Source organism: Pleurodeles waltl, chromosome 8 (genome assembly GCF_031143425.1).
Source record: "Pleurodeles waltl isolate 20211129_DDA chromosome 8, aPleWal1.hap1.20221129, whole genome shotgun sequence".
Lineage (NCBI taxonomy): Eukaryota > Metazoa > Chordata > Amphibia > Caudata > Salamandridae > Pleurodeles > Pleurodeles waltl.
In genome coordinates this window covers 737,139,097-737,155,522 of record NC_090447.1, presented here as the reverse complement: position 1 = coordinate 737,155,522, position 16,426 = coordinate 737,139,097, and the positions used below count along the sequence as shown (strand labels likewise).

General features: G+C 48.9%; 1 protein-coding gene across 5 annotated transcripts in view; it reads right to left on the bottom strand.

Moving 5' to 3' along the window:
- Positions 1 to 16,426, bottom strand: part of ARL13B (ARF like GTPase 13B) — a 518,943-nt gene that overhangs the window by 56,907 nt on the left and 445,610 nt on the right. For all 5 annotated transcript variants that reach the window (XM_069204925.1, XM_069204929.1, XM_069204926.1 and 2 more), the window contains one exon: positions 2,288 to 2,410. In XM_069204925.1, the coding sequence (XP_069061026.1) occupies positions 2,288 to 2,410 (123 nt within the window). The remainder of the gene's footprint in view (positions 1 to 2,287; positions 2,411 to 16,426) is intronic.

Genomic DNA, 16,426 nt, shown 5'->3' with positions numbered 1-16,426 from the left:
AATTTGTCCCATCATGGCGTAAAGAGTGGGTTCAATTTGGTGGTTAGTGTAGCAAGGCCACTGAATGTTTCCAGAATAAGAATAGGTGACCGGATCAAGATAAAATATGGAAGAGTGAGTGGAGGTCTTTCGAAATTAAAGGGGCCAGTTTGTGTATTGAAAGTCAGTAGGTTTTATGTAGTGTTGGAAGGAGGTGAAAGATGGAATTTTAGGAACATGGCTTTGTATCAGAAGGGTGGAGAATGTAGATGGGAGGAGGATGAAGGATGTCCTGGTATAATGTGTGCGGATAAGAGAAATAAATATTCTGGTACAAGGTTGTGAGAGAGTGAGAAAGATATAGGTGTCACTCATGTACCTAATTGCAAGGAGGTCTTTCAGGAGACTTCCAATGAACCTCTTGACATGAGTCATAAGGTCATTGAAAGGGTGTTAGATAGTTCCGAGGTTACTAGGGGTTTGTGAACTTGTAGACCACCATCCTATTTGGCTGACTATGTAAGATCATGAAATAATTAGCATTAGGTCTTAGTGTACTATTTACTTATTTTATCGTTCTACCTTCAAGGGAATCTACACATGTATTTATATTGCAAATTAATTAATAGTTGTCTTTTTGTTTATATATTGAATTGTAGATTTCCTTTATTTTGTTGTTTTATTTTGATTATTGTTATACTAATATGGGGCAGGGAGGGGGATGTGTTATGATATAAGCTTGGCACGAGTGGGTTCTAAGGAGAATGTGAAGCGGATATGCATTCCAGGGAAAGGCATTTGCTCCTGCTTCCCTGGTGTGGATCAACACCAGGTAGTGTACTACAATAAAGCTGGGAGATACATTTTACCAAGGTCTCCGCCGTGATCATAGAAAGAACCCACAACAGGTCCCTTGGTGACCCTTTCCTCTTTGAAAATGGCTTCCTATAAATGTGAAATTGGTGGTAATCTGCTAATGTTTCGTGACCGCATTCTGGTTGCGAAACATTCATACATACCAGTCTGATTCAGTATTAGGAAGGGAAGCCCTTAACATGCCCCTTCCTAATGCCAAATTGCAAAAGCAAAATGTGATTCGGTAACAAGTTACAGAGTTGCATTTTGCCTTTTGTACATGTCAAAAAGCATTTTACTGGTCGCAAACGTACCGATGGGCCTTTTGCAATCAGTAAAATAATTTGTACATCTGGCCCATGGATCTTAGACAGGGAATTGGGAGGGTTTAGGGAAGTGGGAGGCTTTGGGTAAGCAGCAAGTGAGTAGTAGTGCCTTGGGAACGATAACATAAGTAGCATAGACAGACTGATTTAAGTATGCCTCAAATCTTTAGGCATCTATCTCTTCACAATCTTTCTTTGTAGGCAACCTTACCATCCCTCACCGGTTCCTCAAGTCAGACTGTTAGTGACTGGTACAATATTGAAATATGATATGGCACTGCTGGCACAGGAAGTGCAGGGTATGGCCGACTGCATCACAAGAACTGCATACATCTGTATACTTTCAGTGGGAGAAGAAGAGCAGCAGTTTTATATGAAATAGATGTTAGCTTGGTATAAAAGAGTATCCCATTTTAAGCACCAGAATGTTCCTCTCCATAAAAAATATGAAAAAGAGAGAAAGAGCTATTCATTCCTAATAACTCACAAGAGCAACACAAACATTATAGACATTTGTAAAATGTTTGTCACATATCTCTATGTGTGGTTACCTAATTTCCATCGCCTTTGTTTCACCGGCAGAAAGGAAAATGTTGAAAAAAAAAGACATTTGGTTGTCAGTCCACATTGTGAAACCGCAACATGTATCAATTTTAGCGATCATATTGCTTTAAGCTTTGATATCAAGTTGTGAATCTTAAACTAGTTTAAACAAAGGGGCAGTCAGTGATACATAGAGTACTACAATATTTGACAATCAAGCCACAACGTTGCATTAATCTGGATCTTCTCAGTTAGAGGCAACTTGAACCATTAAACGCTCTGGAACGAATTCCATGTGAATAGTTTTTCTTATTTCTGCAGGATTATGTTCTTCTTTTTACTTGTACTTATCGAACATGAATTTCAAATGATTTTTCAAGTGGACATTCCCAAAATCCTGTAATACTTATAAATATTTGTTTCGAGTGCCTGAAGACCCAAAGACATGCAGCACCTAAAGAGCAACCATAGCAGGAGTGGGTGGCAGTAAAGAGTGACTGGCTAGAAAAGCTAAGCACTAAACTACTTTGTCAACCAAGCAACATCGTTTCTAACAAGTCGGTACCTTGTCTCAATCTACTCACCTGGCAGAGAAGATAGAGGAGGAGTAGGACTTCTTTGAACAGAATCGTCCCCATCCCTACTCATTGGTTCCACTCTGTGATTTCTTTTCAACTTAAGTTTCTTTGTCTTCTTTCTGTTGACGTCTAGAGAAATCAATAATTTTAAGTTGTGCTTTGGCTTACAGTTGAATACCTAGTAGCAATACATTATTTTATCGTATTAACTGTTCAATCAGCAACTGATGCTCATCAAAAAAGAAACAGACCTACGTCACAAGTTGCTTACATTCAGAAAGGTTATTTCTGATCTGATGAATATACATTTGCCTGCACATTCTTCATCTTGACCTGTTACCAGTCCTCCGGCTGGATTGAGAAACGTTTGAGCAGTTCTCTGTCACTGGTGCCAGGTGGCGCCATTACAGCTTCAGCCACGTCATGAGATGCCAAAAGTAAGTGATGACACAGCAACATCAAATCGATTGCCATCAGTGACGTCAACTCTGACTCATTGTCTGTGACTCGTCAAGGCCAGATTGAAGAGTAGCAAACACAAGATTACTGTGGATTCCTCAATTAGAACCATTTACAAAGTAGCGTCATGCAAAGGGAAAGGCTGAGGGAATCAGTTAATCATGCACCAAATTCTGCAGGATAGCAAGCCCAAATTGTGAAATGTTCTCCCTTATTAAAAATGCAGGATGGTAAAAGCTCTAAAGAAAACAATTGAGCACCAGTGGTATTAACAGTGGTATGTATAGGCTGTGCTCAGTTTGAGCCGCTGGTTGGCGGTGGCGGCCGCCGACACCAATTTTTGGGGACCGGCACTTACTTTTCCGGATGAGCTACTTACCAACCGCAAGACAGGGAAAAACAGTTCGGAAAGTCGGAGGAAGAGAAAGAGTGCAAAATCATCACAAAGATAAATTAGGAACCTGAAACAGTGAGAAAAGTGCATGGAGGGTCTGGTTGTGGACTAAACAGGTGTGAGGTACTTTAAGGCCACCAACCTTGGTATTCAAGGTGCCAACATTTACCTGCACCGGCCGTGGGCTTCTGAGTAGACCTTCGGGCACCTGTACGCTTTATCTACAAACTAAGCAATGGGTGCAGGCCTACTGTTGTCAACATTATGATACCCTAATCTAAAGCATGCAATTCTTCCCTCGTCTACCTCCCAAAATATGTGGACTGCGCAAGAGCATGAGAAGCAGAAGCAGAATGCCAAGGAACACAGCAAGCTTTCTCCCTCTCAATCATCCAGGTGTTCAGTGTCACTGGACAGAAAGAGGTAGTAAAGGGGACATTTTCAGCATCTTCCAAGTCTCCCTGGTCGTTGGCAAAACTAGTAAAGCAATTCGACAGAGTGAGAATTGGGGTGGTTTTGTTACCTCATGGGTGACCGACCCTGTTACATGTATAATTGCATTTTGTCTATATGTTTGCGTGCTTTCAATTGACTTGCTTATGTCAACTGTTTCACTTTATATTTTCAATTTATGTGACAAGAAAAGTCCAGTTAGGAATTCAAAACACTAATAGCTCTAACTCGATCAAACGTAAGACCCATTGCATTGCAAATGCTTGTTATGGTCTGGCTTGACAGCACTGCTGTCACCAGACAATTATGTGATAACTCCATGGGGGGCTTTGGCTCTGCCCACATGCCGGGAGCTAGGAGTACATATTGGGCAGAGGTTGTGTGCGTCCACAAAAGTGCCTGCTCTCCATACAACCGTGATCATTGTGTTTATTTATCAGGCTGCCCGAGGTTGAACTTTCAAGAGCACATACATACTATTAAATTGTCTTAGAGAACTAGGTAATTTATAGTGTTTTTCTCTTGCATCAGCCCATACGGGAGGAGGGCAGTCATTAACCTACATGGATTTTTAGGTCTTGCTTGACAATGCAACTGTCATCTGGACCTTTTAGCCTAACCCAATACTATTCTACAGTTCTTTGCTTTTACATACATATCCATTTCCACACTGTCTCCTAATACTGCACATTACCATACAACATCCTTTTAAAGCCAGACCTATTGGATGTCCAATGCGTGTTTGAATGAGGACATTCCATCCTCATGGTCGGAAGTGAAGTTTTGCAAAGGGGATCAAAAGAAAGTGGTTTGGAAGTAGCCAAAGTAGCTTTCACTCCCCCTGTCGAATGAGCACTCAAAATTTCAGCGACTTACTTTGTCAGAGACGTTAACTCGGTTATGTACATGGTGTCCAATCTCGAGTGCTTGGTAAAACCTCTTTATCCTTTAACACCAAAGAAGCCATCAAATAACTGGTCATCTACCATGGCAGACTGATTATTCTGTAAGCAAAAACTCAGCCCCCTCAAGGGCCAACTTGTATCGCCATCCTGCTTACTTAAAAAGCTGAGGACGAGGGAAGAAGGCCACAAGCAACATTTTGAGACATATGGAAATCCTAAACCACTTTCTGAAGAGAAGTCGACTTAACGTTTACAAGGGTGCTGGCAGAAGTAGTATAAGGTTGAGAGGCAGAATGAGCTTGTAATCCACTTCACCACATGGCAGAGGTAATCACTATCAGGAAAATGGCTTTTGCTGTAATGTCTGTAATAGGACAGGAACGCAGTAAAAAGGAAAACATCTCGGTCATGTCAAGAGGCCATCAAAGGCTAAGGAGGGTAGAGATTCTTTAAGTTTTTTTTAAAACAATTATGATACAATTGGTAGATGGAAAAGGGAACCGTGATCTGATCCAACTAATTGATGAAATTGTGGCAAGATAAACTTTTACTGCTCTGACATGGAGGAAATTCACTGCTAGGGTAGTACACACAGCTGGCACTCCTGGCTGACAAAACAATTTGTTTTCTTGAAGAGCCCCACAAAGAACCTTTTCTGAAAAAACAGCCCTGGTTGAAGACTACCTAGACTAGAGGATAACAACTTATATTACATCAGAAGGATGTGAATGCTGTAAGAATGTTATCTGTTCAAGTTCCAAGAATGTAGGTTCACAAATTTCACATTTGGCAGCAGGCTTAAAGCAGACTGGTGTGACTACCACCCTCTGCCTCTACCAGGAGGCAAGAGACACTGAGTTAGTGTCTACCAGGTCCAGATAGGAGAATCTCTTTGTCCAATCAGGTGGTAAAAAGAATAACCATGTTATATGATCTTTTGTGTCAACCTGGGAATGAGGGAAATTGATGGAAATCTATAGTGCAATTGAAACATCAAGTCAATCATGAAGCTGCTCGCCATGGCTGATGCAAGAGTGGAAAGTACTGAACAGAAGAAATCAAATTTTTTATTGAAACGCAAGGCAAAGATAGCCATGTTTGGAATCCATCATGCAAAAAGCATGTTGTTCAAAGTGTGACTGTGAAGATTCAATTTCTAACTCTCCATGAGCAACATACACTGGGTATCCGCTCTCAGGTTTCTAACACCTGCAATACAAGCTGCTGATATGGCCAGTTCCTCTATGGCACATGTCAAAGGATGAAAGGCTTGATGGAAAGTGGTCGTAAGGCTACTTGCCACTATTTTATGTAATGTTTCGCAATGGAGTTGCCTCTCGAGACCTGTTTGTGAACTGATGAAAAAAAATAATCATCCAAAGGCTACCATTGCCAGAAACACTTCTTGTCGCTTTTGCAGATTTATGCTTCTAGGCCTTTCTGCTACCTGTCTCAAAGGTGAGTTCCCCAATGGAGGAAAGAAGCACCTATCAACACTATGAATTGTGGATAAGGCAGGCATATGTAACTTGGTTTGACTACCAGTGAAATGTGTGGATGAGAGTGAGTGACAGTTGTGTATTACAACAGACTGCTACACAACTGATTCCAATGGTCTCTTAAGTGCCACTGTACAGTCTTTTATACCGGTGTGTGTGAGGTACCAAAAAGGCACACAAGGCCATCGCGCTCAAAATCTGAAGTAGTGATAAAAAAAATATATATATATATATATTTTTTTTTTACAAAAGGAGTGGCTTGCTGGTAATTTTCACATTGTAGCCTGAATGCAGCATTTATGCCTCTGCTGACCTCAGGGACATTTAGAAAAACAGTAGCAGACGCTCCTCAGGTTATATTAACTATGCTCTGTTGCTAAAGGTGCTAGAATGTAGTTTTTCACCCCATGCTGCTCTTGTCTGTTCTGGTCACCTCTTCTCAGCTGGAGTGTGGGTTACGAAAACCTGTTCTTGTGCCTCTGCTGATCTAGAGTCATGTGAAATAGTGGGAATGGATTGCTCCAAATGGTGCTGTTCTAAGTTAATGGAAAGGAAGTACCGCAAGTATACTTTCAACATAATGACTATTTTTTTACCAGGAAATGTTATTTTCTAATAATAATATAACTAAATTGTCTGGCTGGAAACTCCAGAAAGACTGGAGGATGCCTCTTCTTGTAAAACTAGAAAGATTACAGGAAAGATGAAGGGCCACTGGGATCTCAGAACAAGTAGTGGGCTTGTCTGGAGGGGTGAAGACTGAAGGGTAACACGGGATGCAGATTTGTTTTTGTGCTGTCAGATGTGCAATCTACCAAGCTTTTCTTGCCTCATGTTTGCATGTGCAGGGTACTGGTCTGGCTAGGGTCCCAGCCATGACTTGATAAGGGATCACTCACATTTGGGAGCATGAGAGGAGCGTAAGGTGTGAACACCTCAAATTTGGACTTTTTCAGCTCATCAGGAGAACGCAAAATCTGAACCTTTCAATGTCTGTAATTTCTGCTCAAGATGTCAAGCTCATTTCCTCTACCAATTCATTTATCATTTATGAGGTGTTTTTGTAAAGCAGTCGGAAGTGATCTCCGTCTTTAAAAAAGGTACATGGCTACTGCTCATGTCATCAACTCTCATTCGAGCTCATTTGACATCATTTTACTTATTTGACAACATCTTTACCTTGCACAAGTGTTGCAAACCATTAAGGAACTGATTTACAATAGTGGACTTGGGGAAGGAAAGCTGATCTGGCAGCCGCAGGGAGGCAGAAATGGCAAACAAATAACCCTTCAATGTGCCCAAGGCAGAGCCCTGCTGGTTCAGGTCAAGACCTGAGCAGAGGGGTGCAGATAAGGGTTCAACCTGTTTGGCTGTAAACCATGCCACAAACATGTTTCAACAGCCACTGTATACCATCTTGGTGGAGGAATGCTGGGTTGCCGAAATAACACTGCAGACTTTGAGCAGAAAATCAAAAGCAGTCAACTGTCGCCGCTCAATATCCACGCATGAAGGTGTGTGGCGACCCCGCACTGCTGCAACAGAAGATCCTCCCTTAGGGGCAGCCGGATCAGAGGACCGATGGCTATGCTCAACAGCTCAGGATACCAAACTCTGACCCCAGTCCAGAACCACAAGGATGACTTGGGCCAGGTCATTCCTGTTCTTCTTGAGAACTTTGGACAGGAGTGGTATGGGCAGTAAGACTTACATGAAGCCAGAGCCCCACTCAAGATGAAAAGCATCTCCAAGCGAGAGATGCCTTGGAAACTCCAGCATGCAGAAATGCGGACATGTCGCATCCTCAGCAGTTGTGAACAGATCTATCTAAGGTTCTCGCAGCTGTTGAAAGAGACCTTGCACCACCCTCAAATCGAGATGCCATTCGTGATCCACTAGGCATCTCCGGCTGAGTTTGTCCACCCTGGTATTCAGAGAGCTCGCCAGGAGTTGAACCTCCAGGTAAATGTCCTGATGGTCCAGCCACATACAGACCCAAAGGGCCTCTTGACAAAGGGTCCATTACCCCAACCACCCTGTTTGTTGTAGTACCAGATTGTGTTGGTGTTGTTTGTGAACACCTGCACTACTCCTCCCTTGATGGATGGTAGAAAGGCCTTCAGTGCCAGCCAGATCACGCCGGGATTCAACAGGTTAATGTGGTGTCCAGATTCTGCCAGAACCCAGAGGCCTCTGACATCCACCTCTCCCAGATGGCCATCCCAACCCAGGAGTTATATATCTGTTACTTCGGTCAGATCTGGTTGGGAATGGGAGAGGAGTTTGTTGCTAATCCAGTCCCGGTTGGTTAACCACTGCAAATCTTTTGCAGTGCCCTCTGAGATCCTGACCATGTGTTCGAGATTCTCCTGATGCTACGCCCACTAGAGCTTCAGGAACCACTGCAGAGCCCGCATTTGCCAGCAGGCATGTGTCACAAGTAGGATGCAGGAGCCTGTGAGGCCCAGCAGCCTCACATTCAGTCTCACTGAAACCCAGCACAGAGGCTGGGAAAGACTGGTACCCCTGATCTCTTCAGTTGAGCTGCAACCACCGCTATCACCTTGGTGAACATTGGTTAGGCTGAAAGGGAGCACAGTGAACTGAAAATGTTCATGACCTACTGTGAACCGCAGGTAACGCCGTAGTCAGGGAGAAAAAGGATGCGGAAGTATGCGTCCTGAAAGTTCAACACCACTATCCAGTCTCCTGGGTCTAGGGCAGAAAAGACTTGAGCAACCAAAAGCATTTTAAATTTCACCTTTTTCAAGAAGGAATTGGTAGGGCACAGGTCTACGACAGGACAAAGACCTCTGTCTTTCTTGCACACCTGAAAGTAGTGGGAATAACATCCACAACCTACTTCTGCTGCAGGCACCCACTCTATAGCTACCTTGCCAAGAGAGTTGCCACTTCCTGGCAGAGTAATAAGATATGGTCCTTCATCAGCCTGTAGCCTGTCTCAAGTGGGAGGCATGGGTGGAGGGGCAGTCACAAAGGAGATGGAGTAGCCCCTTTGGACAAGTTGGCGAATGCAGCAATTGGATGTTATTGACCTCCATTGGTGCAGGAGGTAGCGTATCCCTGCCTCACACTGGTAGCCCATGATGTTCGGAGGGCAAACTAAAGAGGCCTGAAGGCTAAGGTTGCTGAGGGGTGGGTGGTGGACTGGCCCGACATCTGGCTACCTGACCGAAAGGCTCTGTGGGTACTGTGTCTTCGGCCCACAGAGGAGCTGGGAAGCTTGCGTGCTGTGGTGGCTGGGAAGGTAGAGACAAGGCTAGAAGCCCATTCTGTGGCCACGAAAGGAGCAAAATGTAGACTGGATTTGGGGAGGGGTCATGGAAAGGCCTAAGGACCTGGCTGTAGCTCTGCTGTCCTTGAATTGCTCGAGCACTGAATTTGTTATGTCTCCGAAGAGACAGGAGCCATCAAAGAGCATATCCATCAGTGAAATCTGGAAATCTCCCAAAAGGACAGTGGTTCTCAACCAGGTGTGGCCCCTAATGGCCACCAACAATGAAACTGCTCTGCCTAGTGAGTCAGTCGTGTCCAGCCCACAGCAAATGGCAACCTTACCTGCATCTCTCTCATCATCAATAGCTTGGGAGAGTATGGCTTGAATCTCCAAGACCATAGGCAGCATCTGTGCAACCGAGTCCTAGAGTAAGTGGGAGTATCTGCCCAAAAGGCACAAGCTGTTCACCGGCTATAGTGCCAGGCTGGCGAAAGAAATCATCTACTTGCCTAAGGTATCTAGCCCCTTGGATTCCCTGTCTGATGGAGTGGTAGAGAATGGGCCAGGATTGTTCTCCAGGATTGGGTGAGGAAGTTGGTGTCCCCTGGGGTGAGGCAATGGTGTTTTGTAAGTGTCCCTGTGCAGGACATCCATGAGGGCTTCTTTAAATGAGAGAAACGGTTCTGAAGGGCCGACTCCCGACTGAAGCACCTCTGTCAAAATGTTAGTCTTGACCCTAGGGAGGGCAGCTGAAGGTCAAGGACCTTGATCACCCTCACCACCACAGCAAATGAGGCTCCCTCCTCCGTAGCCACGGTAGGAAGAGAGACCAGGTCAGTATCTAGAGAGGTGTCCAGTCCAGTGGCATCTGCCAAATCCTCACACTAAGGGCCTGATTACAACATTGGTGGAGGGGGTTAATCCGTCCCAAATGCAACAGATATCCCGCCTGCCGTATTACGAGTCCATTATATTCTATGGAACTCGTAATACGGTGGGCGTGATATCCGTCACATTTGGGATGGATTAACCACCTCCGCCAAAGTTGTAATCAGGCCGTAAGTGTCCTCATTGGGATGTTGGGTCTGGCATTCAAAATGGTCTCGTATCCCCTCTTTTTCTTTCCCAAGTCCTAGGACATAGGATTAGGGATAAGGCTCCGGCCTGGAGGGAATGGCTTCAGTCGGCACTGGAGTCCACATCGATGACACCCATCCAGCTCCTTGTCGGAGTCTGGGATAATAATTGGGGTGGTGCTGCTGGTGACTATGGCAGTGGGGGCAGCACTGGGGAAGGTTGAGGTGGCTCAACTGGCATTGGTCTGGATCCTTCTATCAATCCTAGGGACCCCAAATGGCACTAGGGGATGAATGTGCCAATGGAAAACCATTAGGGGCCACTCATGAACCCTTCAAATCAAATCAAATCATTAACATTTATAAAGCGCGCTACTCACCCGTGCGGGTCTCAAGGCGCTAGGGGAAAAGGGGGGGTTATCGCTGCTCGAACAGCCAGGTCTTTAGTAGTCTCCGGAAAGCAGAGTGGTCCTGGGTGGTCCTGAGGCTGGTGGGGAGGGAGTTCCAGGTCTTGGCCGCCAGGAAGGAGAAAGATCTCCCACCCGCCGTGGAGCGGCGGATGCGAGGGACAGCAGCGAGTGCGAGGCCAGAGGAGCGGAGGAGGCGGGTGGGGACGTAGAAGCTGAGGCGTCTGTTGAGGTATTCCGGTCCCTTGTCGTGGAGGGCTTTGTGTGCGTGGGTGAGAAGTCGGAAGGTGATCCTTTTGCTGACTGGGAGCCAGTGCAGGTGTCTCAGGTGTGCGGAGATGTGGCTGCTGCGGGGTATGTCGAGGATGAGGCGGGCCGAGGCGTTTTGAATGCGTTGCAGGCGATTCTGGAGTTTGGCTGTGGTCCCGGCGTAGAGGGTGTTGCCGTAGTCCAGGCGGCTCGTGACGAGGGCGTGGGTCACGTTTTTTCTGGTGTCGGCGGGGATACAGCGGAAGATCTTGCAGAGCATGCGGAGGGTAAGGAAGCAGGCGGAGGACACGGCGTTGACTTGCTTGGTCATGGTGAGAAGAGGGTCCAAGATGAAGCCGAGGTTGCAGGCGTGGTCTGTGGGGGTCGGTGCGGTGCCGAGGGTTGTGGGCCACCAGGAGTCGTCCCAGGCGGACGGGGTGTTGCCGAGGATGAGGACTTCCGTTTTTTCAGAGTTCAGTTTTAGGCGGCTGAGCCTCATCCAATCTGCGACGTCCTTCATATACTCTTGTAGGTTGGTCTTGGCGCTGGCGGGGTCCTTGGTGAGGGAGAGTATAAGTTGCGTGTCGTCGGCGTAGGAGGTGATGATGTCGTGCTTGCGTACGATGTTGGCGAGGGGGCTCATGTAGACATTGAAGAGTGTCGGGCTGAGTGATGAGCCTTGGGGTACGCCGCAGATGATCTCGGTGGGTTCTGAGCGAAACGGAGGGAGGTAAACTCTTTGGGAACGGTTTGAGAGGAAGGAGGCGATCCAGTCCAGGGCCTGGCCTTGGATTCCGGTGGAGCGGAGGCGGGTGATTAGGGTGCGGTGACAGACGGTGTCAAAGGCAGCCGAGAGGTCGAGCAGAATGAGGGCGACTGTTTCACTGTTGTCCATCAGGGTTCTGATGTCGTCAGTGACTGAGATGAGGGCGGTTTCAGTGCTGTGGTTGGTTCGGAATCCGGTTTGTGAGGGGTCGAGCAGGATGTTGTCTTCCAGGAAGGTGGTCAGCTGTTTGTTGACGGTCTTCTCTATTACTTTGGCTGGGAAAGGCAGAAGAGAGATGGGGCGGAAGTTTTTCAGGTCGCTCGGGTCAGCCGTAGGTTTCTTTAGTAGGGCGTTGACTTCGGCGTGTTTCCAGCATTCGGGGAAGGTAGCAGAAGAAAAAGAAGAGTTGATGACGGTCTGGAGGTGAGGGGCGATGATGTCGTCGGCTTTGTTAAAGATGAAGTGCGGGCAGGGGTCCGAATGGGCGCCGGAGTGGATAGAGTTCATGATGGATTTGGTTTCTTCCGTGTTGATGTGGGACCAGTTGTTGAGAGTGATGGCCGTGGATGCCGGTTCGGTGGTGTTTGGTTGGGTCTGGTGTCCGAAGCTGTCGTGGAGGTCGCTAATCTTGTGATGGAAGAAAGTGGCGAGGGATTCGCACAGATCCTGTGAGGGTGTGACGGCATTGGCGCTGGGGTTGGAGAACTCCTTGACGATGCTGAAGAGTTCTCTGCTGTTGTGTCTGTTTTTGTCCAGTCTGTCGGTGAAAAAGTTCCTTTTGGCGGCGCGGATCAGGTGGTGGTGTTCGCGGGTAGCGTTCTTGAGGGCGGTCATGTTGTCAGCGGTGCAGTCCTTGCGCCAGGCTTTCTCAAGGGCGCGACAAGTTTTCTTTGATTCTTTGAGTGTGTCAGAGAACCAGAGAGGTTTTTTTGGTGTTGGTCTGTCGATGCGTGCGTTTGAGGGGAGCAAGGATGTCTGCGCAGTTGGAGATCCAGTTTGTGAGGTTGAGGGCTGCGTCGTTGGGGTCGGTGGTGAGGGTGGGTTGGTTGGCGGCGAGTGCGGAGAAGAGTTGCTCTTCGGGGATCTTGTTCCACTGTCGACGAGGGATGGGATGGGTGCGGAGGTGGCGGGTCTCACGTCGGAATGTGAAGTGGACGCAGCTGTGGTCGGTCCAGTGTAGGGCGGAGGCGTGGCTGAAGAAGACGTGTTTGCTGGCGGAGAAGATGGGGTCAAGCGTGTGTCCGGCGATGTGGGTGGCGGTGTTCACCAGTTGTTTGAGGCCGAGGTTGGCGAGGTTGTCGAGCAGGGTGGTGGTGTTGGGGTCGTTGTTTTGTTCCAGATGGAAGTTGAGGTCACCTAGGAGGATGTAGTCCGGCGAGGCGAGGGCGTGCGGGGAGATGAAGTCGGCGATGGCGTCGCTGAAAGGGGCGCGTGGCCCGGGAGGACGGTAGATGAGGGATCCTCTGAGGGTGGTCCTCGGATCGGTGCGAATCTGAAAATGCAGGTGTTCAGCGGCGAGAGGGGTGTCTTCGGTGGAGGTGGTGACGATGGAGTCTTTGAAGATGATGGCGATACCTCCTCCTACCTGGTTGGTGCGGTCTTTTCTGGAGATCTTGTAGCCTTCGGGGATGGCAGTAGCGATGTCAGGGGCCGAGGAGGCGTTCATCCAGGTCTCCGTGATGAAGGCGACGTCCGGTGCTATGGAGTCCAGGAGGTCCCAGAGTTCAACGGCGTGTTTGTGGACGGAGCGAGCGTTGACTAGGATGCACTTGAGGTGGTTGATGGCGCGTGGGCTGGTGGTCATGGTTGTTGCGTGGTGGAAGGTGCGTTTGCAGGAGTTGCAGGCGAAGGGTCGATGGGTGCGTTTGGGGTGAGCTTGGAAGCAAGTGTTGGAGCGTCCTGGGTTGAGGGCGTGGAGGGTGGTGGGGTCGTAGCGGGTCAGCGGGGCTTGGGAGAGCTGGGGACCAGGGGTCGTGGCGCTGGGCGCGGGACAGGCGCGGACGGGCGCAGACGGGCTTGCCTCTGGCGTGCCAGCGGCGCGCCCGCTGCGCAGTTGCGCAGCGGCCGCCATATGAGGTAGCGGGGGGGAGGGGTCAGGTGGGGGCGAATGGGAGCTGGGGGGCGGGGGCGTGCAGGAGGTCGCGGCGGGAAAGCGCAAGGGAGGGGGGACAGGGAGAGTGAGAAGAGCTGGGGGAGGGGGGTTTAAGGGTGGAGGGGGGCGAGTGTTAGGAGGTTTAGGAGATAGGGGAGAAAGATAGGAGTAGGGTTGAGAAGATAGGGGAGGGGGGGTTGTAGAGGTGGGTGAGGGTGAGAGGTAGAGTGAGAGGATAGGAAGATAGGTAATAGAGGGGGAGAGGGGGGGAGAGATAGAGAAATAGATAGGGAAATAGATAGAGAGATAGGAAGATAGGAGGAGGTGGAGAGTGAGGGAGTTAGTGGGATAGAGAGATAGGTAGATAGGAGGAGTGGGGGAGGTAGATAGTGAACGGGTTAGATAGGGGAGATAGAGAGGGGGATGCGAGTGGGGGAGGGGGATGCGAGTGGGGGAGGGGGATGAGGCAGGAGCAGGAGGGCAGGCGCGGGGAGAAGAGGACGGAGGAGGCAGAAGAGCCGAAGTCAGAAGACAAGAAGAACAGAAGACAAGAAGACAAGAAGAACAGAAGACAAGAAGAACAGAAGAACAGAAGACCGGAAGGAGAGAAGAAAGGAAGATCAGAAGACCGGAAGGAGAGAAGAAAGGAAGACCGGAAGAACACAGAAGGACAAAGAAGATACAGAAGAAGATACAGAAGAAGATACAGAAAACGAAGAACAGAGGGCAGAAGACCACAGAAGAAGAAGAGGAAGAAGAGAAGTAGAGTGAAGACGGGGGAAAGAAGAGTACAGAAGAAGATTACAGACGAGGAGCGAGGAGGAAGAACAGAAGAACAGAGAAGAAGAAAAGAAGCAGGAGCAGGAGAGAGGGTGAGTAGCGCAGGGCAGAGCGAGGGGCTGGGAGGTGGGGGGTACTTACTGTGAGGTGGGTCTCAGGAACTCAGGAACCTGGAGGAGCTGCAGCAGCAGGGGGAGCGACCTACCCTTGGGTCAAGGGTCGCTACCACTGTCGCGCAGCGGCCGCCATATGAGGTAGGGGGGGGGGGGGGGGGGTCAGGTGGGGGCGAATGGGAGCTGGGGCGTGCAGGAGGTCGCGGCGGGAAAGCGCGAGGGAGGGGGGGGGACAGGTAGAGTGAGAAGAGCTGGGGGAGGGGGGTTTAAGGGTGGAGGGGGGTGAGTGTTAGGAGGTTTAGGAGATAGGGGAGAAAGATAGGAGTAGGGTTGAGAAGATAGGGGAGGGGGGTTGTAGAGGTGGGTGAGGGTGAGAGGTAGAGTGAGAGGATAGGAAGATAGGTAATAGAGGGGGTGAGGGAGGGGGGAGAGATAGAGAAATAGATAGAGAAAATAGATAGGGAAATCGATAGATAGGGAAATAGAGAGATAGGAAGATAGGAGGAGTGGGGGAGGTAGATAGTGAACGGGTTAGATAGGGGAGATAGAGAGGGGGATGCGAGTGGGGGAGGGGGATGAGGCAGGAGCAGGAGGGCATTCGTGGGGAGAAGAGGACGGAGGAGGCAGAAGAGCCGAAGTCAGAAGACAAGAAGAACAGAAGACAAGAAGAACAGAAGAACAGAAGACCGGAAGGAGAGAAGAAAGGAAGATCAGAAGACCGGAAGGAGAGAAGAAAGGAAGACCGGAAGAACACAGAAGAGCACAGAAGAACACAGAAGAAGATACAGAAGGAGATACAGAAGAAGAAGATACAGAAAACGAAGAACAGAGGGCAGAAGACCACAGATGAAGATGAGGAAGAAGAGAAGTAGAGTGAAGACGGGGGAAAGAAGAGTACAGAAGAAGATTACAGACGAGGAGCGAGGAGGAAGAACAGAAGAACAGAGAAGAAGAAAAGAAGCAGGAGAGAGGGTGAGTAGCGCAGGGCAGAGCGAGGGGATGGGAGGTGGGGGGTACTTACTGTGAGGTGGGTCTCAGGAACTCAGGAACCTGGAGGAGCTGCAGCGGCAGGGGGAGCGACCTACCCTTGGGTCAAGGGTCGCTACCACTGTCGCGCAGCGGCCGCCATATGAGGTAGGAGGGGTCAGGTGGGGGCGAATGGGAGCTGGGGGCGTGCAGGAGGTCGCGGCGGGAAAGCGCGAGGGGGGGGGACAGGTAGAGTGAGAAGAGCTGAGGGAGGGGGGTTTAAGGGTGGAGGGGGTGAGTGTTAGGAGGTTTAGGAGATAGGGGAGAAAGATAGGAGTAGGGTTGAGAAGATAGGGGGGGGGGGTTGTAGAGGTGGGTGAGGGTGAGAGGTAGAGTGAGAGGATAGGAAGATAGGTAATAGAGGGGGTGAAGGAGGGGGGGAGAGATAGAGAAATAGATAGAGAAAATAGATCGGGAAATCGATAGATAGGGAAATAGATAGAGAGATAGGAAGATAGGAGGAGGTGGAGAGTGAGGGAGTTAGATAGTGGGATAGAAAGATAGAGAGATAGGTAGATAGGAGGAGTGGGGGAGGTAGATAGTGAACGGGTTAGATAGGGGAGATAGAGAGGGGGATGCGAGTGGGGGAGGGGGATGAGGCAGGAGCAGGAGGGCAGGCGCGGGGAGAAGAGGACGGAGGAGGCAGAAGAGCCGAAGTCAGAAGACAAGAAGAACAGAAGACAAGAAG